This window comes from Astatotilapia calliptera, chromosome 8, assembly GCF_964374335.1.
Source record: "Astatotilapia calliptera chromosome 8, fAstCal68.1, whole genome shotgun sequence".
Classification (NCBI taxonomy): Eukaryota; Metazoa; Chordata; class Actinopteri; order Cichliformes; family Cichlidae; genus Astatotilapia; species Astatotilapia calliptera.
This window is the reverse complement of record NC_137429.1, coordinates 22,416,412-22,437,752: the sequence shown is the minus strand read 5'-3', so window position 1 is coordinate 22,437,752 and position 21,341 is coordinate 22,416,412. Positions and strand designations below refer to the sequence as shown.

Here is a 21,341-nt window from a genome sequence, read left to right as displayed (position 1 = left end):
ACTTCTTAGTTTGTTTTGAATTTGTAATACTGATCATTCAGTGTCGCTCCCTGATAACTCAAACCTTCCACTTTTGATTAACACATCGCAATCATTTGTCAAGGTTTCCATTTATTTGAGCCGCTGGCTGCTCAGCTGTCATGGAATTGATCATTTTGAACTTTGATATCTTTAATCGTTTTTAATATCATCTAAATGATTTGGATTTCTGTGATTTTCATCTCTCGGTGTTCTGAAACCTTTTTAGCAGAACTGAAGCGAGGTGGTGTTTTAAAGTTTAGTTTAAAGTCATGTATGAACTGCAAAAACTCAACTTTTTCAGTCAACGTTAGAAGAAATGTTCATGGAAATGCAGACGAAAGAAGGAATCTCTAAGCAAAACCCGGTGATGAAACTAATGTAAAATAATAAGCACTTTGATTCCTTGTCCAATCTATGCAATGATGCAAACAGAACTACTGGAATAACAGAGACATAAAAAAGAAAAATACAGGAGTATATAAAGCCCATCACATCATAGCATAAGAACAAACTAGAGCTTTCTTTTTCAGTAGTGTATCTACTTACTGGGAGAGTTGGAACATGAACAATTTATTGTATTTTTATTTTGTGGTTGGATATGAACGTTTCAGACTACCTCTCAGCATCGCTGACGTGTCCCTCACATTCAGTTTCTTGGGATCTGGTCACCCTAGCTATAGGTTAGCCTGGTCCAAAATGACCTTTTACTCATAATTACTGTGAATATATCATGTTACAGATACTTATGTTATGAGATAACCAATTATAGGTTGCTAGAGATCAGTTGGCGGCCCCTCAGACACCACCGGTCCCTCTGGAAAAATGTGCATTCTTCTACGCACATTACTTTGGGTTCCTATTGGTCTTTAGGCTGGTGTGACTGGGGATTTATACAGTTTGGAAAAGTGTTTTATAAAGCCTGCTACAGCTTCAAACATAAGAGACTCTACATGTAGTTACACAGTTTCAAATTTTAAAGTATAGACTCTCGTCCAGTTTTACATGTTAATGTCCACGTTAGTCCCTCTTTGTTTTCAGAGACCATTTGTTTAAAACTGAAAGGTTTTCCTGCATTATTAAATGACATTATCACTGGCTAAGAGCCTTAGCCGGCTGTTAGATGATGGGTTACTAATATTATCTGTTTTATTAGCCGAAAAGCACATTTTCTGAAAGTTGTGCTGGAACGCTACACGGTTGACAAAACTAAATGCATTAGCTCGGCTTTTTAGCCTTTTGGTAATTGACTTAATGAGGCATTTCCAGTTTTAAAAGAATCACATTAATGGATAAGGACAGTGCAAATGATATGATTAAAAGGGACTGAATATTGGTGCGAAACATCAGCTGGTAGCAGCTTTAAAACTTTGCCTTTGAAATTCTACCCATCAGTCTTTGCAAAGAGAGCCTCCCGGTGGACACACAAACCTCTATGATGCTAATACAGTGCAATTCCTTAATACATTCTCTCATTTAGTTTCTACTTGTGGTACAAATTTGTCACTTGTATGGTGGGCTATATGTGCGGAGATGAAGAGCTAGTTGAACAGAGAAGACTACACCGTCTTTATATCGCTATAGTAACTGTACTGGAGGAGAAAGGCATGCAGGCGGATCAAATCTTCTCTCGGAGGATTTTGAAACGCATACAAGACTAAAGCCACGTGTTGTACAGCAGTAACAGTCTATGAGTTTACAGGTTACAGGTACAGCACTGTGTGTTAGTATGGGTCTGATACCTAAGCCCACCTCACTGAGTATGTACAAAATGTTTGAGTCCAGTCAGGCTGGCTTAGTGTGGCTCCGTTTACATGCACAGAGAACTCCTCCCTTCTCTTCCTCACATGTTTACTAATGTAGCCTGTGTGCTTCAATGACCAGGAGAGCTGTGCCAGTGGGAGCAGAGGCTCCTGGTAGGGATACCCAGGTTGAACAGGTCAAAGGGTAGAGGCCAGACAAATTTGAACCACCTCTAAAGCTAACATGTCTAAAGCAAAAAACAAAAACAAAAGCCCATAACTATTACACAAACATAAATGGCAAACTCAGATCACGCTGGTGGGGAGTTGTCAGTGGATTTTGCTCGTCATGGGGCAAATGGGCTTAGAGGAAAAAGACGATCTAATGTAAGGTCAAACATTTAGCCAAGAAATTTGCTCAGGCGCTAATGAAAAGTGCAATATCAAAGGAATTGGCTGTTTGACTTTCCAGTTTTGTGCTACTTTAAACTGTGAAACTACTACATATACTTCATCGCTGGAGTTCAAAAATAAAGACTCTGCATGAAAGGTAAGATCCTCTCGATTCACAGTGTTCAGTCATAACTTGGGATCCACGTAAAGTACGGAGCTCTGTGTTTCCATCACTAAAACCATGGAATTGCCTGCGGGAGCGCTACTTTACTTGTTTTCCATCATTGTCTGAATGCCTCCGGGATCAACATTTATGCAATTTCAAACAGTTACAGGGATTTTAAATCCACATGGGTCAATAATTTGGACATTTGGGACATCAAGGAGAAGAAATACTTCATTCTCAAAGCAACTAAGTTTTTGGTTTCACGGTGCCTGTCAGTACTGTCAGGTAGCCATAACCAATGACCCACCACTGACAGCTTGGATGGATTGGTGCGATCTGGCCGCTCTGCCAAACCTGGTAAACTAACTATGAAGCAGGTCACTTTTCAAATGGTTTGTCGTGGCAGAAATGTGTTTTGCATCTTTACTATACCTTAGGGTAACAAAGAAAACCCCTATCCACTACTGTGCGACTGTAGTTGTGTTTCTTTGAAAGACATCTCTAGAGGAGAACTTTACTTTGGACATCTATGCATTAAGCAATGCCAACAATACAAGTAAACTCTGAGCCATTTTACCTCCACACATTTCCAGCTGTTTGATTCCAGATGTCTGGACATTCTTCACATTTGATCTGTCAGTGTTTCTGACTGTACCTTGGTCATGATTAGCTGAAATACTTAATGTGGCCCAGTCTTTGCTCCAGTGGCAAAGGAAAGAACAGATACCAAAATGATTTTGCCAGTATTCAATGCCTTCACAGATATTCAGTACTGTCTTTTCATCACGTTTGTGTTGGACCTGTGTTTGGATAACCTGATCTCTCTCTCTGGAGATGTAGCTTTCCATGTTTTTCTGTTGTCTTGGTTGTCATAAAAAATGAAAATTCACTTAGAAAAATGGAGCAGAGCAAGATTTTTGCAGTTGTCCACATGACGTACCACGTGGACTTCTTCTGTGGCTGATCCACTTATTTAATGCATGAGAATGCTACGCAAGTTGTATGGTGGCCATTTTTTAAGTTTTGGTCAGAAGGTCCTTACTGTGGCCATCACTTTATAAGCCTCTCATTCTACTGGAACCACAAAATAACTTCCTTTCAGGATTTACTCAAGTTTTAAATCCTGTTCTTAATATAAACATTGATGTAATGCTCTTCTTATTCAAGGCAACTCAGTCTGATTGTAGGAAAAGTGTCAAGAACAATGAAAATAACACTTTACCTGGAGATCAGCTTATATTCAGGTGACTCTGTGCATGTAAATGTACCACTCAGAAAGTTGGGAGAGGCTGGCAATGAGACAAGCAGAGAGAGAGTGAAAACACCTACTGTGGCACCTTTTACCTACTGTGTCGGTGCCTTCAGCTCCCTCTCACCATGCCTCCACTGCTAACCGGCCAACCCCATTTCCAGAATTCAGACTTTCAGGCCCCAGTCTCTGAAGAAGCCTTTGGCCACTCTTGACTCTCGGAAAGTCACTGTGTGGGATTTCAGGGTGATGTCTGTGACAGTTATTTCTCCCGGACATATGACGGGTCTCCAGATATTTTCTGATGTAGTGCCCTCGTCTGGTCCCGTGGAGCTCCAGCCGTCTGTCCTCTCATGTCCTGGTTGAGGCAGGGACACAGAGGGAGAAAGGCAGAAGGTGAAAAGTGTACATTTACACTAAGACAACTACTGCATCAAGGCTGCCACTCGAGTTCTGAGTTAGCTTGCCTTGACTGATCTGTTTTGATGCATGTTATAACATGCATCAAAACAGAGTGCACGTGGCTGCTTATGTTTCCCAGAAAACAGAAGAGCACACTACGGTTGGGATTACTGCACGATCATGCAGAACAGTGAATATCAACAAGACCGCTCCCTGTTACTGAACTAGGAGAGGAGGCAATCCCCGTTAAATTCAATTCAAATAGCACCAAATCACAACAAGAGTCACCTCAAGGTGCTTTATATTGTCAGGTACAGACCTTACAATAATACAGAACACCCCATCAATCACACAATCTCCTTTGACCAAGCACTTGGCGAAAGTGGGAAAGAAAAACTCCCTTTTCACAGAAAGGGGAAAAGGTGAGGGTAGAAAGAAGACAGTTTTTGGAGAGACAACAAAAGACACAAGAGAGATTAATATTAACTAATGATCACTAATTACTATAATAACTAATGACTCATAGTGAGTAAATGACAAATCATCTCATCTCAAAACAATATTTATCAAATATAAACAATTTATCCATCCAGTTTCTTCCACTTATTCAAGCTTGGATCAGGGTTGCAGCAGGATAAACAGGGTATTCCAGATGTCTTTTCCCCTATTGTTTTCCACTTCTCTGTGGGGGTTTAAAGATACATACTCTCTCCAGCGAGTGCTGGGTCTACCCTGTGTATGTGTTATTGCAGCTGGGTGGGGAGGAGCCCAGGAGATAGCCTGAGTAGATGTGTGAAAATTTGTAACACAAACAATTGTGCATTCACAGACTTACACTGTGGCCTGGACACCCTTCTGGATAACACTAGCATTAAGAGAACAGCATGATAGTCTGCTGACAGCTGGGAGATGCTCTGTCACTACAATACATTTACAGAACAGAGAGATGGAGGATGAAGAACAAAGACTAGAGTTACACTAGAAGTGCTGAAAGGTGGTGTAGCCCATCTTCCAGCCTATGATGGGTGGGAGAGGTGACCTTGATATGGATCAGCAGAAGAAAATGGACGGATGGTATCTCATATTGAAAAACAACTGCACATGGATGGGACTTATCGTTGATCAGAAGGACAGCAAGGTAGAAACAACAGGAACTGCTACAACAGACATGTATAGTAGGTGATTCTCAGCCACCCAGAGGTGTAAACGTGAGTGTGTGGTTGCTCTTCTCTCTGTGTTAGTCACTTGATTGATGGGCTTAAGCCCCTCTCCCCCTGACTCGGGTCTTTGCACTCCAAACAGCAGAACAAGCTACTTAAAACCTTAGAAAAGGACTAGTCAGTGAGGGTTGACTGGGACAAAAACAACCCGGTGTCAATGCTTGTATCAAGTTAATGTAGTCAGTTAATTAAAAAAAGCAATAACAAAGATAGACAAGTCATTCTTTTTATCTATTAAATACAGTTGCTTGTTTATTAACTGGCCCCTGACCTCATGAGAGCATCCCAGAGGCAAACGCAGCTGATTAGAGTCCACTGGCTGACCAAGTGACACACATACCATTTAAAATGCCATCGCTCTCCTTTGCTGTGTTCTTCTGAGTCTCCTCTTGCTCCTCCTCCCTGTCCTCATCATCTTCCATGCTGTTCTCTCCCTCTTCCTCGTCCTCCTCCTCCTCGTCTTCCTCTCCATGCTCTTCCCAGTTCTCTTGTCTTGGACTTGGAGGGTTTGAGTTAAAGCATCTGAACTCCTTCGTCCTCAGTCTGTGTTGTGATTCCTGTCTGTATGGCTGATGGTCATCCTCGGGGAGCAGAGAGCGTGTCAGAGACAGACGCAGGCGCGGTGCAGGCTTTTCGGGAATCTTGTGAGCGCTGCGGAGATCCATGGTGTAGACAGTATTCTGAATCAAGATCAAACAGAAAAAGAAAAAAAGAGTAACGTCATTGTCAGGCCCCAATGAGAGAAACACAGTTTGAATTTTATATATATATAATTTTTAATCAAATTCCAAACTTTACCTGCAGAAGGATTCTTTTGGATTTGGCTCCTTTCCTTCTAGGACCCAGAGCTCGTTCTCTCTGTTCTCTGGAAAAACCAAGCAGACCTTTGTCAGGCAGGAAAAGCATCCAAGCCAAATTGTGCGTTCTGACTCGGGGTCAGAAAGTCTGAAAAGAGCTGTACTGTAATGTTGGGAAGCTTTGAGGTACTACATTAGACAACAACCACTCAAACTACGCCATGTGTGCCATCATACATAGGGACACTGTGCATTAACAACAACACAACTGTTGCTCACCACCGAACAACTTTGGCCCCTCCCTAATTAATTCAAGCTGAAAGGTTGCGATTGTGACATTTTGGAATCACTGCAGACGTACAAATGTAAATGGTCAGAGAGGGGCTTTCAAGGAGGCTTCTAAAAATAGTCTTCCAGTGTTGCCCAAGGAGACTACCTACATGCTTTACTTCAATATTCGTCCAAAAATTATATAAAAAATTATATATGTGTGTCTGAGTGTGTGTGTGTTGTTTAGCAATTCTCCTTTCAGAAATCACCAACATATATATGATTAAAGAACCAAGTACCAATTTAGAGGTTATACAAACAAATAAGAAGAAATCTTATGTCTTATTTCAAATGTCATAGTTAAATGCAAATTTCTGTCTATGTTTTTATATGTGCTTTTTGATGATTTATAATGATTTGTAAATCCAAATAACTGAATTCTACATGTGTATAAAATCAAGCTCCTCGGCATGCAGACTGCTTTTACAAACATTGAAAGAATGGGTCGCTCTCAGTGAATTCCAGGATCGTACTGTGATAGGATGAAACCTGTGCAACGAGTCCAGTCGTGGAATTTTCTTGCTATTAAATGTTCCACAGTCAACTGTTAGTGTTATTATAACAAAGTGGAAGCGACTGGAGGGAACGATGACAACTCAGCCAAGAAAAATCAGCAGTGCGGTAGCAGTGCGGTCAGCAGATGCTGAGGCACATACTGCGCAGAGATCACCTACTTTCTGCAGAGTCAGTCGCTACAGACCTCTAAACTTCATGTGGCCTTTAGATTAGCTCAAGAACAGTGTGTAGAGAGCTTCATGGAATGGTTTTCCAGGGTCAAGCAGATACATCCAAGCCTTACATCACCAAGCCCAATGCAAAGCGTTGAATAAGGATGTGTAAAGCACGCTGCCACTGGACTCTAGAGCAGCCCAGACCCTTTGCATCTCTAAATCCCTCTTCTCTGTCTAGTAAACCAATGGACAAGTCTGGGTTTGGTGACTGCCTGGAGATCAGTACTTTGTGCATTGCGCCAAGTGACAACGTCCAGGCCTTCTCTTCCAGCATCATTGTCTGATCTCACAAATGCCCTTCTGGAAGAATTATCAAACATTCCTATAAACACGCTCATAAAACTTGTGGAAAGCCATCCCAGAAGATCTGAAGCTGTTGAAGCTACAGAGGGTGGGCAAACATCATATTAAACCCTATAGATTAAGAATGGGATGTGAGTCAAGTTTATATGTGCGTGAAGGCAGATGAACAAATACTTTTGGCAATATAGGAAAACTGCTGGATTATCAGATTCAGAGTGTATGCAACTGCCAACTTGACCCCATTCAAGTGCAGACAGATATCAGACTGATAACACACTGCCTCCAAGGGGAAACCCTAAAAATATAATATAATTTGTGTCTATATACGTATATATATGCACACATTTATAAACAAAAATTAGACTCTGCATGTCAGTTTGTGTTAAATAAAGGAGCAAAGTACAAAGTTGAAAAAATAAATGACAAATGGTGGCTGAAGGCAGCCTTACTTCTCTTCGTAGGCCTGAACCAAGCGCCGGTCCAGAATGTGTTCCTCAGGTTCCCAAGTGCTGTACCTGTAGGAGGATGCAAAACATATATAAAAGCTTTCTTCGTTTTTCAATGACCTCCATAAATAATTTATTATTATAATCATTTAGGTAATTAAAATCAGTCTGTCGATTCATTTAAAAACAAGGCCAAAGTGCTGACACAGTGTATTTATTGTATTTCTAAATCAGAAAAGCAAACTTTAGAACTCCAGTTAAAATAAATTCTTGCCCTGGTGTAACTTTTCAAAACTGCATTTCTATATTTTTTAGTATGTTGATATTTACAACATTAAAACCACTGACAGCTTAAGTGAAAAACACTGATCGTCTGCATACAATAAAAAGTTCTTCTGGGAACCCTTAGATTTTAACATTCATGTGGATGTCACCTGACACACACCACCCACGTAAATATTGCTCCATGGTAACTACACTCCCTGATGATAGCGGCTTACCCCGGGAGAATAATGTGCCCGTGCACACTGCAAAAATTGCTCAGGAATGACTCGAGGAACACGACAAAGATCCCAAAGCGTTGACCCGACCTCCATGCTCCCGAGATCTCAATACAATCGAACAAGAGGACCTACCCTACAACCCAAACAGGGCCCAAAGAAGGACACTCCCAGAGATCCTGTGTCCATGCCCCAATGGGTGGCAGCACCAAGGGGACCTACAGAGTATCAGGCAGGTGGTTTTAATGCTGTCGTGGGTCAGAGTATACACAACCCCATTCCCACAAAGTCAATACACAAAAAAAATCCCATTTAAAACCTGTATTTAAGTTGAAATAAAACAAGGACGACATATTGAATGTTTAATTGATTGAGATTTATTATTATAAAAACGAATTCTCATTTTAAATTCATGCATGGTGTCAGTAACATATTTCAATAAAAGCTGGATCATAAGGATGAGCACCACTGTGTTCTTTTAACAACACTAACTGTTTAGGGACTGAGAAAAGCAGCTGCTGTAGTCAAGAAAGGAAAGTATTTACCCACTGTTGCTTGATATATAACTCCTTCCTCTTGCTTTTTAATGTCTCTATGGCTCTTTAATAATGATGGCTCTTTATTAGAAACTGATTCTGCTGTAATACATGTCAAAACAGTTTGTTACTCTCTTCTACAATAAAACAGCCCGTACCTGAAGAAGTAGTGGTCTGGATGGTAGTATACATAGATTGCTCCAAAATCTATAGTATGGTTCAGCATTAATGGTGCCTTAGCAGAAGTGCAGATTAAATGTGCCACTGTACATCTTGTTGTGCTCATAACAAACCGAACAGTGCCTCTACCCCTTAGCCTGGAGGACACAGCATCCATAATTTCAAGAAAGAATTTTAAATTCTGCCTTATCAGACCGTAAAACAAATTTTCCCTTTGCCTCAGTCCATCCAAAGTGAGTTTACGTCAGAGAAAGTGACAGTGTAAAGATTTTCACAATAAAACTGTGTCAATCTTTAATCCAGAGCTATCTAAGAGCCTGATAACTATGGTCATTCAATACAGGTTCTCCCCTGCATAGCTTCTCTCTGAATACCATCCATCCATTCTTTTCTGCTTATCCTTGTCAGGGTCGTAGTGGGTGGAGCCTATCCCAGGTACCATAGAGCAAGAGGGAGGGTACACCCTGGACAGGTCGCCAGTCCGTCACAGGGTTAACACATAGAGAGAGAGAGACAATCATTCCCACCTATGGGCACTTTAGAATCATTAATTAACCTAACCCCACTAACTGCGTTCTTAGGAAGGCAGAGTACCCAGGGAGAACATGCAAACTCCACACAGGAAGGCCCGAGCCAGATGGTAGCCTGGTGGAATGGAACTCAGGACCTTCTTGCTGTGAGGCTACAGTGCTAATCACCACGCCACACCATATGTGATGAAATCCTCTAATTCTCTGAAATTTTGCTCTGACAAACATTCTTACAGTGTCAAACTGCCAAAGCACAGACCTCGCCTATAGGATGTCCTATTATCCAATCATACTGCTACTGTACATTAACTGATTTGTCATGAGATCATCCTGTTTTTTTTGTCCCTGTTTCAACTTTTCTGAAAGATGCAGCTTGCATCCAATTGAAAATGGGCGTGTTTTTCAACAAATTACTACATTTCTAATTTCACAACATCTGATGCATTGTTTATATACTTTTAAAAAGATAAATATGATTGATTGCAATGTTGAACAGTGTGTTTATGTGGAGAGTAAATCTTGGCCCAACTGGCATTTCTTCATATTTTGCTAGGAATATGAGAAACAGGTGATGGAAATTATTGTAACATGTGCAACAATGCACAGAAATTCAGTCTGTAGTCAAAATCTAAGTTTGCACACTTTTAACAAGCCATAAGGTCCATATATAATATGACCAACTTTATTCTTCATATAGTTTGAAGTGTTTTGGGCAAGCTTTCTTGTAATGTTTTAAACTTTAGGAATAGCTCTCCGGGGTTCTTGAAGGATACTCCAAAGCTCTTTTTTGGATGCTAGTTGTGTTTTACCTTCAGAAAGCCAAAGGACTACTGTTCAAAACCACTTTCAAAAAGTTACAGGCAAAACTGGGTCCTGTTAAGTACAATATTTTTTAAAAAATGAGGGGTGGCTCAAGACTTTTGCAGACCACTCTGTGAGTCACATTCAGTTCCATTTCATGTTATCCATCCTATTCTTCTAATCTACATACTCACTTTGGAGGCCATCCTTTCCACTTCAGCAGATACTCCACATTCCCCTGTGGAGACAAAGTTTCAGAGCAGCTTCAAATAGAGAGTAGTGTTTGTCCCCCCCGTTTTGAACTGTTTAAGTAATTGAAGAAACAAATTACAAGCCAAAAAAAAACCCCCCGCAAAAAAACCAGACAAAAACAAAACAAAACAAAAAACAAACGAAAACAAAACTTTCTGCTCCTCTCTTCTCTTTTTTCCTCCACTCAGTGGATCTTGTGACCTACTGTGAGTGCTTTCACCTCCAGGTTGGGAACCACTGCCAAGCACAATGAAATCAGCCCATCAACAATTACCTCATCTCTCAGACGCACAATGTCTCATTTTGATGCAACTTAAGGGAGTGCATCGCTATTCTGTGCAGCATTTTCACATTTAAACTGATTTAACTGCCTGGATGTGATATCGCAGGGCCAGGCAGTTAGATTTGATGGTATCAGGTTGTTCAGGTCACTTCCATCAAATATGAATTCTGCAAACATTAATCTCCTGCTAAAACCAGGCAAAGACCCTGTATATCCCTCAAGCTATCGTCCAATATCCCTTATAAATGTAGACCTTAAAATAATCTGCAAAGCTCTCTCAAAGAGACTGGAGAAAATAACCCCCCTCTTAATTCATCCTGACCAAACTGGTTTCATAAAAGGTAGGCACTCATCAACAAATACACGTAGATTACTTAATTTGATAGACTACTCATACAGTAAAAACCTAGAAACTACAATATTCTCTTTAGACGCAGAAAAAGCATTTGACAGAGTTAACTGGAAATTTCTATTTGCAACTTTACACAAATTTGGTTTTGGATCCTCTTTCATAAACTGGTTAAAAATATTATATAATTCCCCAACAGCTTGTGTTAGAACAAATGACCAGACATCCTCCAGCTTCTGTCTCTTGAGGGGCACCAGGCAGGGATGCCCACTCTCCCCTTCACTATTTGCAATTTTTATTGAACCACTAGCAGCAGCAATTAGACAGAATTCAGTAATTAAGGGCATAAAATGCAAGAACATGGAACATAAAATCAGCCTTTATGTGGATGATGTGTTACTCTTTCTCCAAAATTCACAAACCAATATCTCTGGGGTGATTGAATTGATAAACTCTTTTGCAAGAATATCAGATTACTCAATTAACTGGTCAAAATCTACAGTCCTACCGATTAATTGCTCCTTCCATAATTCCTCTTCTACACCACTGCAAGCGGGAAATATAAAATATTTAGGTATTAATGTTTCTCCCAAGCTTGCAGATCTAACTAAATTAAACCATATCCCACTTTTAAAGAAGGTAGAAGATGATCTGGCTAGATGGAAATGTCTACCCATATCACTCATGGGAAGGGTTGCCGCTATAAAAATGATGGTCTTACCAAAAATAAATTATTTATTCTCAATGATCCCAACTAAACCGCCACAAGATTGGTTCAGATCTCTAGATTCATGTATGTCCAAATTCCTTTGGAAAAATAAACCCCCACGTATAAGCTTAAAAACACTACAAAAGACCAAGGATAAAGGAGGACTAGAACTGCCTAACTTTCAGCACTACTTCTTAGCCAACAGGCTTCAGTTTATCTCAGGATGGCTAAAACATACCCTCTTAGATGAACCTTGGCTAGATGTAGAACAAGCACTCTGCAATAATCTAGAGATCTCAGACCTACCATTTATCAGCTCAAACATCCAACGACATGAATGCTTTAAAAGCATCAACATCAGCTCTTCTCTGACAGCATGGTGGGAGTTTCTAAAATTGACGGCGTCTTCATTAATCCCATGCAAACGTACACCTATCTGGAACAACCCTGACATATTACAAAACAATAATATGATAAACTTTTCAGATTGGAGTGATAAAGGAATCAAATATTTAGAACATATACTAGAAGGAACAGAATTTATTTCATTTGACAGACTAGTTACACAATATGGGATCAACAAGAAAAGATTTTTAGAATATCAACAAATTAAATCCATAGTAAAAAAGAAATTTAAACCGGGTCAAGTTGAACTACAAACACCACCAAGTGTGGTTCAATTTCTTACTCTTAAACCCCCCAAATTACTATCCAAAATATACAGAATGCTTTCTAAAACAGATGAATCAATATCACTTCCTATTGCAAAATGGGAAGCGGATTTATCAGTTAATTTAGACCTAAACTTCTGGTCTCAGATTTGCTTAAAAACCTTTCATCTAATTAGAAATCCCAGTCTTCAATTAATTCAATACAAAATATTACATAGAGTGCACTATACAGGTCATCGGATGTTCAAGATGGGCTTTACGTCTACCAACAACTGCTCACACTGCCAAACCAATTCACCGGACAATTATATCCACGCTCTTTGGTTCTGTCCACCAGTTCAGAAGTTTTGGCGCGAGATATGTGAAGACTTATCGAAGTGTCTGAAATGTAACATTCCAACTTCCCCCTTAGTGTGTTTGTTGGGCAGCTTAGATAATGTCACTTCAGAAAAGAATATCGCCCATATGGTTTTCACTGCCCTATGCATAGCCAAGAAAACAGTCCTCATGAACTGGAAAAATAAAAATAATCTTAACTCTAACCAATATAGAAATTATCTATTAGATTACATTAGTCTTGATACAGCCTCTGCCACCACATCAGATCAATTGCTCTGGGCTCCTTTGATCAGCTCCATCACCTAGTGGGGGTGGGGGGGTCATAGTTTGGTCCCGCTTTCACTGTTGTGATTGGTGTGGGGGTAGGGACAGGCTTAGGGCGTCGGGGGGTTCCCCGGAGGCATCTTCCTTGGGGGGCTCAACCCGGGGTAGCGGTCATGTCCGGTTAGGGGCTCTGTTGGCTCTCAGGTGACTGTTTCCTCGCGGCTGCGTGCAGCGGGGCTAGGGGAGGGTCTGTGCTGACGGACGTGGGTTACTGACCTGGTAGCCTGGCTGCCCCTGGGTGGGTCCGGGATGGGCGTGAGGTTCTGGGGGCGCTCCGTCTCTGGGCTGGGACCCGGACCGGGCCTCGGGGGCTTGGGTCCTGGTTGGTGTGTTGCCGGGGTTGTGGGCGGGTGGGTGCATGGGGGCCCAGCCCTGGAGCAGGGTGCCGCCGGTGCGTCGAGCCACCTGAGGGGCTCTTCAACTGGTGGGGGAGATTGTCACATTTCGCAGGAGCTTTCCTCTCCTCAGGAGCTCCCTCTGCAGGAGGGGGAGATACAGGAGAGGTGGAGGAAGATCTCAGCCTGGGTGTTTATTGTCTTATGTAGTCTGGAAGATGAGTGGATGGTGGGGTGGGTGCAGTTTTCTCTGTGGTGGGATTGGGTGGACTGTCCCGGGCTCTGTGGGGCCGGGCGGCGCTGCTGCACTGGGCCCCGGTCTGGATGGGCCTGGGCCCCCTTTCCCTGGCGGGTCGCGGAGTATGGGGGTGCCTACTGGGGTCAGCGGGGGAGCTGGCCCCAGGGAGGGGTCACTTGCCCCTCCCTTCCTTCCCTCCCCATCTCCAGCTGCCTCCCTCTTCCCGCTCCACCACAACCACCCACACATGCAGGGCCTTGGAGTAGGGGTATGTCACCAGGGTGCAGAGGAGGCTACCCCCCCCCCCTCTCTGTCCCCTTCTGGCTGCCTCTGCCTCAATTTTATCCCACAACTTAGACATTCACATTACTCACACTCTCATTACACATACATATAGGATCTTGGGGGTGGGCACGATGCACGGAGTCCAAAGTACCATCAGGGTGTACACCCCACCCCTGGCATCGTTGCCCACCTCTCAATTTTAAATACACGTAGACATTGAGGGCTAGCAGGAGGGACCATGCGCTTACCTGCTGCTCTCTGGCAGGTAGCTCCATGCCCTCCTGGGTTTTAAATGCACCTTAGAACACACATGCATCAACACTACAATGAGCGGGTGGAGGGAGGTTTGGAGTCTTCTCTCACCCCCATTCTCTGCGACCTGCTGGAGCAGGGGGGCTAGGACTAGGAGGAGGAGTTGGCCGTCTGACTGCGGTCTGGAGTGTGGAGCCTTCCTGCTGCTACGGAGTCGGGGCGGTCTGCCTCCCCCCACCGCAGGGAAAAGGGAAACACCACCTGGGTCTGGGTGCAGTTCCCCCCTCCAGGGGCGGGGGCACCTAGACCCGGTTTGTAGAGTACGCTTGGGGAGTGTGATCGTGTGTACAACGTCTCTTTATGTCTGTCTCCACGTTGGTTGAGTGTGGAGTGAGTGCATATGAGAGCATGAGGGTGGGAATGGATGTTTGTATCTGTGTATGCCTGTATGTCTGTGTCTATATGTCAGGTTGGGTGTCAGGCGCCACCTCTCTGGGGACATCTCAGGCCCTCCAAGGTTTGGAGGCCTATCTCCCCCTACCACCACTTCCCCTGCCAGTGGCGGACCCCCTCAGACATCGGTGCGTTGGTGGTTCTTTGTGTCCGGGGATGGGCGTCCAGGTACACACCGGCTCACTCCTTGGCGGCCGCTTATCGGGGCCTGGAGCCTGGGGCTCGCTCGGGCCACTTCGGAGGTGGGGTGCCCCCGGCCTCTCGGCCTGGGGCTCGGTCACTCAGGCGCAGCTGGCTGCCGGCGGAGCTCACGGGCGCGTCACTGCAACTCCCCCTGGCTTCTGCTCCGCGGCTGCTGAGTGAGCCCTCATCTGGGACTCTCCTCAGCTCTTTCTGGGACAGTGGCGCGGCTGCCCCTCTGTTGGTCTTCCTTGGTCTCTTGTGTTCTGGGGGCCTCTGGATGTCTGGAGTTTTGATCTCCTCCACACCTGCTTCATGCCCTGGAGGACGGGGCTGTGGCCCCCCCACACCCTCTAGCAGATTATTACATGAAGGAACCTTTTAAAAAACAAAAAACAAGCGCGTCCATGCTCACAGGTGTACACACGGGTGATCACACCCACAAACTACACCCTTTTTGGCTCCTACCTCAAAGCACACTGTGTTCTGTTGATCTTATGTGCTGCACAATAATGTTTAACATTTAGTATTTACTGTCATATTCCCATATATCATTGTGATGTTGTTTATTCTATTACTCTTGTTCTCTTCTGCTTGCTTTCTTTTTTCTTTCTCAGCAGGTGATCCAGGTGATTGATATATGCATTTTTTTTTCTCTGCCCGTTCTGTTGGTTTTTGTTTTTTGCCCCTCTCCCCCGTCCCTCTTCTCAGCTTTTTCTCTTTCCCTCTTTCTTTCTCCCCTTCTTTCCCCCAGTCAAGTCTGTCCCGTATTCAGTAAGTGAAAATAAAATAAACAATAAAAGGTGAATCAAATGGACCATTACGGCAAGGCTGGGATGGTCAGTTTGGTAAAGTAAATCCGTTGGGCATCTTTCTTTGTCTTTAGACAACAATTCTGATGGCAAAAGAGCCAAACGGGACAGGCCAAAAAAAAAAAAAAAAAAAGGTTGTTCAGGTCAAAATGTCAAACACATAAAGGTTGTAACTGTCAGGGCTCTGTGTGCAGGCGGATGGAGAGGAGGATCCAAATGCGAGACTCGGACACTGAATACAACTCAAAACCTCAGCTTTATTGCTGGCATGAAGACAAAACATGAAGTGACTGCTGAATACTGAGAACAGAAACCCACAGGCATAATCTGATGGTACGACGCGACACTGAGCACAGGAAAACACAGGGCTAATATACACAGGGTGGTAATCAGGGAATGGGCAACAAGAGGGAGACACAGCTGGGAGAAATTGGACTATACGAGGCAGGGGAGCAGTAGAACTGAACACACTCACATGAGACACAGACCTTCACAATAAAACAGGAAACCACTAAAGAAGGACGCAGACAGAATATAACACATGCAACAACAAATCCTTAAACACCGATAAACAGAAACATGTAACTCTAATAATAATAATAATAATAATCATCGAAACAAAACAATCATTCAAAAATAAACCAAAAGAACTCAAAATGCTGGGTCGAACCTGACCCAGAACCGTGACAGTAACCCCCCTCCAAGGGCTGTCTCCCGACAGCCCAAAAAAACCCCCCCAAAAAAAATAATGAGCACAAGAGTCCAATAACCGGAGTCCATGAAAAGTTCAGGGGGTCAACCCGGAGGTCGACAGCACAAGGGCCAAAACAGTTCAGGGGACCGACCGTGCCCGACCGACCCTCCAGCTGACGAGGCACGAGGCTGGACGGGCGCCTTGGGCTCTCCAGCTGGAGCAGATGCAGGGCCAGAGCCATTTGGGACCCCTGGCTGAGGGTGAAGATGAGTGGCTGACTGAATGGGTGAAAGCACTGGGGCCTGAACTGATGACAAAGTTAATGATTCCTCTACCAGCTGAGCTACTGACTGGGCTGTAACAAAGTTTGTAGTAAGTCTGGTTTTGGTAATGACTGAGCTATGGGTAGCAGGGCTGAATGTGGTGGAGGTGGAGACTGAGCTAGGGACTGCAATAGAGGTTGTAGTGACGGTGGTTGTGAAGGTGACTGAGCTAATCCTCCTGAGCCTTCTGAACATGAGAACAACTGCTGGACGGGCTCACCTGAGCCTCCAGCCGACACAGGAACAGGTGCTGGCAACAGCTGAACACCGGCCCCTCCCACCCGAGGTACTGAAATGGGTGGAGGGGAACGCTGGGCCCGAGCTACCCTGGGAGCAGGAACAGGAGGAGAGAGAAGCTCAGGAACGACCTCAAAATGCACAATATTGCCAACTGGGTCTGGGCATATAGTCTTTGCAGAGTGGGCAACCTCAGACACATCCAGCAGGGATACAGAACAGTCCCTAGGAGGAGCCACAGTCTTAATAGATTGTAGAAAGGGGCAACTAGAGTCCTTAAATGTCCTTGGGGAGCAGACAGCCTCTTCCTTCAGAGAGCCCAAGTTACAGCCTGCAATCTCCGTCCCTACCAACTGCCTGTGCCCTTGATGAAAAGTACATGGCTGAAAAGCTGACTTAGAAACATTAACCACCTCCCTTTCCGCTGACTTGAAAACAGAACTTGCAGCCTCCAGAAATTTCACAGCAGTCCGAAAATTTCTCCCCCCAGATTCAAGTAAAGTAGTCTTAGTCATTTTAACACTGGGTTCAGATTGTGCCGAATGAAAACCGGTTCTTAAATCCTCAGAGCAGGAGTTCACAGAGTTAACAAACACAGACTCAACTACCTCTAAGTTAGCAGATTTAGATTCACTTGCATGGCAGGTAGCCTTCAGGGTCTTAGGGGTGGATTTATTGTTCGTTACATTCATGAGTTCAGGAGGAGCATGAGAAAAACAGTCTGTTGCTCACCACTGCTGATTGTCCAGAGGCAGCGGAGCGACGGCTGCGTGAGCGTCGCTCACTCTGGGAGGAGGGAGGTAAGCCAGACTGCGAATCCTCCTGCAGACCGGACCGAAAGTCTTTCGGTGGGCCGGGCTGGGACGAAGAAGCGGGAAGTTTGTGTAGCTCCGAACGTGGAAGTCCCAAAAAACAAAGCAAAGGACTGCAGTGGAGTAAGCCCAGTGTCTTCCACCACATAATCCTTCTTTCGCCACTGCTTGCCCCTCCTGCAGGGCCTGAATTCTAAGAGCAGCGGCGGAGTGACACCAGAAAACTGAGGAGCTGCTGCCTTTGAGAGAGAGCACTTGCCCCCTCGCATCCCTGACAGAACAACTGATGGAACGGCGGTAGCCATCGCGGTTTGGAAGCTGCGGGGCCCACCCAGAGCCAAACGAGACCCATCGAAGGGTGACTCGTGCTCCCAGGTAAACCTAGCCTCCTGCCTCTCCCTCTCCTTGAGGAAGGTAGAAACTGCGGGTCGCCGATACCGCACGGAGTCCACTGGATCCATTACTGGTCGCGTCGTTCTGCCAGAGCTCTGTGTGCAGGCGGATGGAGAGGAGGATCCAAATGCGAGACTCGGACACTGAATACAACTCAAAACCTCAGCTTTATTGCTGGCATGAAGACAAAACATGAAGTGACCACTGAATACTGAGAACAGAAACACACAGGCATAATCTGATGGTACGACACGACACTGAGCACAGGAAAACACAGGGCTAATATACACAGGGTGGTAATCGGGGAATGGGCAACAGGAGGGAGACACAGCTGGGAGAAATTGGACTATACAAGACAGGGGAGCAGTAGAACTGAACACACTCACATGAGACACAGACCTTCACAATAAAACAGGAAACAAGAAACCACTAAATAAAGACGGAGACAGAGAGGCAGACAGAATATAACACATGCAACTCAAACAATACATGAAACAACAAATCCTTAAACACGGATAAACAAAAAACATGGAACTCTAATAATAATAATAATAATCATCATAGCATCAGAGAAACAAAACAATCATTCAAAAATAAACCAAAACATAAGAACTCAAAATGCTGGGTCGAACCTGACCCAGAACCGTGACAGTAACTTTTCCATCAGTGTCTTGGATTTCATTGAAATGTGCCGTTTGCTACAACCAGAGGTGGTTTCTTTTTTTGTGGTACATAGTAAGTTTGTCTCTTTTAAGCTTTTATGTGTGAAACTATATAAACAACATTAGAAATCCTAAATGTAACATATTATACAAGTATATCACATGAAAACACAGTAGCATGACTACAAATCTGAAATGGAACAAATCAAACTTTAAATTAGTTTATTTAATGATTATCTGTTATTTCTTATCTATTTCAGGCCTCGTCGCATTCTCGTTAAATGTGCAGGAAGATGTTGCCATGATGTCATCAGAAGATATCTATAATTAACACAATTCAAAATGTATTGTATGTTTTCCACATACTAGCGAATCTACTCAGATTAGTCATCCTCTGTGACATCATCCAATAATAACTTCCAGGCTCTCAACGGTATTCTCAGTCGGTGAAATCACCGCTTTTCCCCGACTTCATTTTAATCACTAGTTACACATACACAAAAAAAGACTGTATGATTAAAAGCACCTCATATGTTTGACTGTAATAAATACATTTATTACCTATCATTTCTAAACCTTGTAATAAGATCACATAAATATTAGAGCCAATATAGAATTTAAAGACTGATACTGATATTTGATGTTTTAAAAATCTGATATATTGGCCAACATATCAACATACGACTACTATACTAATACTACTACAATATACTACACAAGAAATGACTTTAATGTTAGTCGTTATTTATGAATACAGTTTAAAAATAATCTTGTTTTATTGTCACAACAAGTTGTGGATTATGCATGTGCTGCCCGCCTGATGCACTCAGATCCACTGGTTGCTGGTTGTTGTTATGATGTTGCAGAGAACTCTGTTGGACAAACTATGCAACATTAACAGTTATAACATGGATGAAGGTTCTCTCATCTCTTCTTCACTTTTTACATTTTCATTCCTTGACTGCTATAAATGCTGATTCTGACATATCAGCAAATCGCTAATTTCACTTGGGAAACAAGTATGTAAGTGGATCTTTAGCACTGTATTTATATTCTGTATATTAGTTGTTGACACTGGTGGAAACCACTAGTTTCACCCCCCCCCCCCTCCCCTCCTGTGCCCTGCGAGTAAACAAATGCGTCGCGCCTACACATGTCAATACAACACGGTAACTTAGACCCAAACACAATTAGCGAGCAAATGGGCCCAAAGGCAGAGTATTTTGGGGTTGATAGCGCGTCCTCCTTCAAGCCTTATAAGCCAAACACCTGACACTTTAAGCTGTAGTACAGGAACAACAGTCTCCGTGTCAAATTAAAGGGACATCCTCCGCTCACCTGCTCCCTCAATACACTCCGCAATTAGATAACCAGCTTAGAAACGCTGCTCTCCTCGTTTAATCTCCAAAGCTTTCATTAGCATCTTTAAAGTAGCATTCTGGTTCACCAAAAGAAAAAAAAAGCGTGTCTCCTTAAAGTGCTGAGAGCTAGAGAAGCTGATAATTTGGCCGCATTTTGTTTTTTACACGCTTACCTTTCTAACTCTTTTCTTGACGATTGATTCCACTGCAAACACTTGCTCTCCGATCGCTGACAGCTCCATCTCTTCGCACGCCGCCGTCCGCTGGCTTTTAACTGTCAAAGTAACGTCCCTCTCCCCGACAAACTAAGCTAACGTTAACTGCGTATGACAGCCCTCCCTCGGATACGTCTTCTTCCACGCGTGTCTCCTTCGGCTGCCTCGTTTTCCTGAAAGTTTAAAGGCCCATTTATCCAGAGCGACTTCCTTTTGCTGGCTCTTTCCATGCGTCCAGTGACTTTACAAAATCTGCGACACATCTGCACACCGCTTCGCGCGCGCCCGCTCTGGCCCAAAGCGCGTTTCCGGCGCGCGCCACCAGCTTCCCCATCATCCTTATTATGCAGCGTGTATACGGATACCAAAGACGGTGATAGTACTTTCCTCCTCTGCTTCACTTAAAGCAGCAGCACCGTAGTATAAACAGTCATTCTTTTATTATAATATTTATGATATAATATCGTTATTACATGTATGGAAGCTGCTCATTTTTAAGTATGCACTTAAAGTAAGCCAGCTTTCAAAGGGTTAGTACCTGAGGTGTAGAGGAATAAACGAACATTAGCTTGGATTTCTTGAGTCTGTACTTTTATTGTGACATATCTGATCACAGAATTATGACGTTGATCTTGGTGAGAGGGTCCTTTTAGTGTTTGGTGGAACAACTCAGGTGTCTAACGTGTAAATAGGGGGCCCAACCAAACTTTGCTTTTATGCAGGTCTGGGCTTGCAAAGCAAATGTTTAATGTTTAACTGTAAACCTTCATGTTGGAGAGGAGGTAGGGATACAGCTGTCAGATGGAGTTATCATTTTT

General features: G+C 43.5%; 1 protein-coding gene across 2 annotated transcripts; it reads right to left on the bottom strand.

Annotated features, from left to right (window-relative positions):
• Positions 1-3,470: 3,470 nt before the first annotated feature.
• cbx7b (chromobox homolog 7b) lies at positions 3,471-20,761 on the bottom strand. Of its 2 annotated transcripts, XM_026177188.2 has the most exons (7): positions 20,482-20,761; positions 10,539-10,582; positions 7,801-7,866; positions 5,989-6,055; positions 5,531-5,870; positions 3,696-3,926; positions 3,471-3,608 (listed from the first exon to the last, which is right to left on the bottom strand). In XM_026177188.2, exons 1-6 carry the CDS (start codon positions 20,548-20,550, stop codon positions 3,736-3,738), a joined length of 777 nt encoding a protein of 258 aa, XP_026032973.1. In that variant the 5' UTR covers positions 20,551-20,761; the 3' UTR covers positions 3,471-3,608; positions 3,696-3,735. The 2 variants fall into 2 exon arrangements, with proteins under 2 accessions (XP_026032973.1, XP_026032972.1); XM_026177187.2 differs by having other exon boundaries at positions 3,543-3,926.
• Between the last annotated feature and the right edge of the window lie 580 nt (positions 20,762-21,341).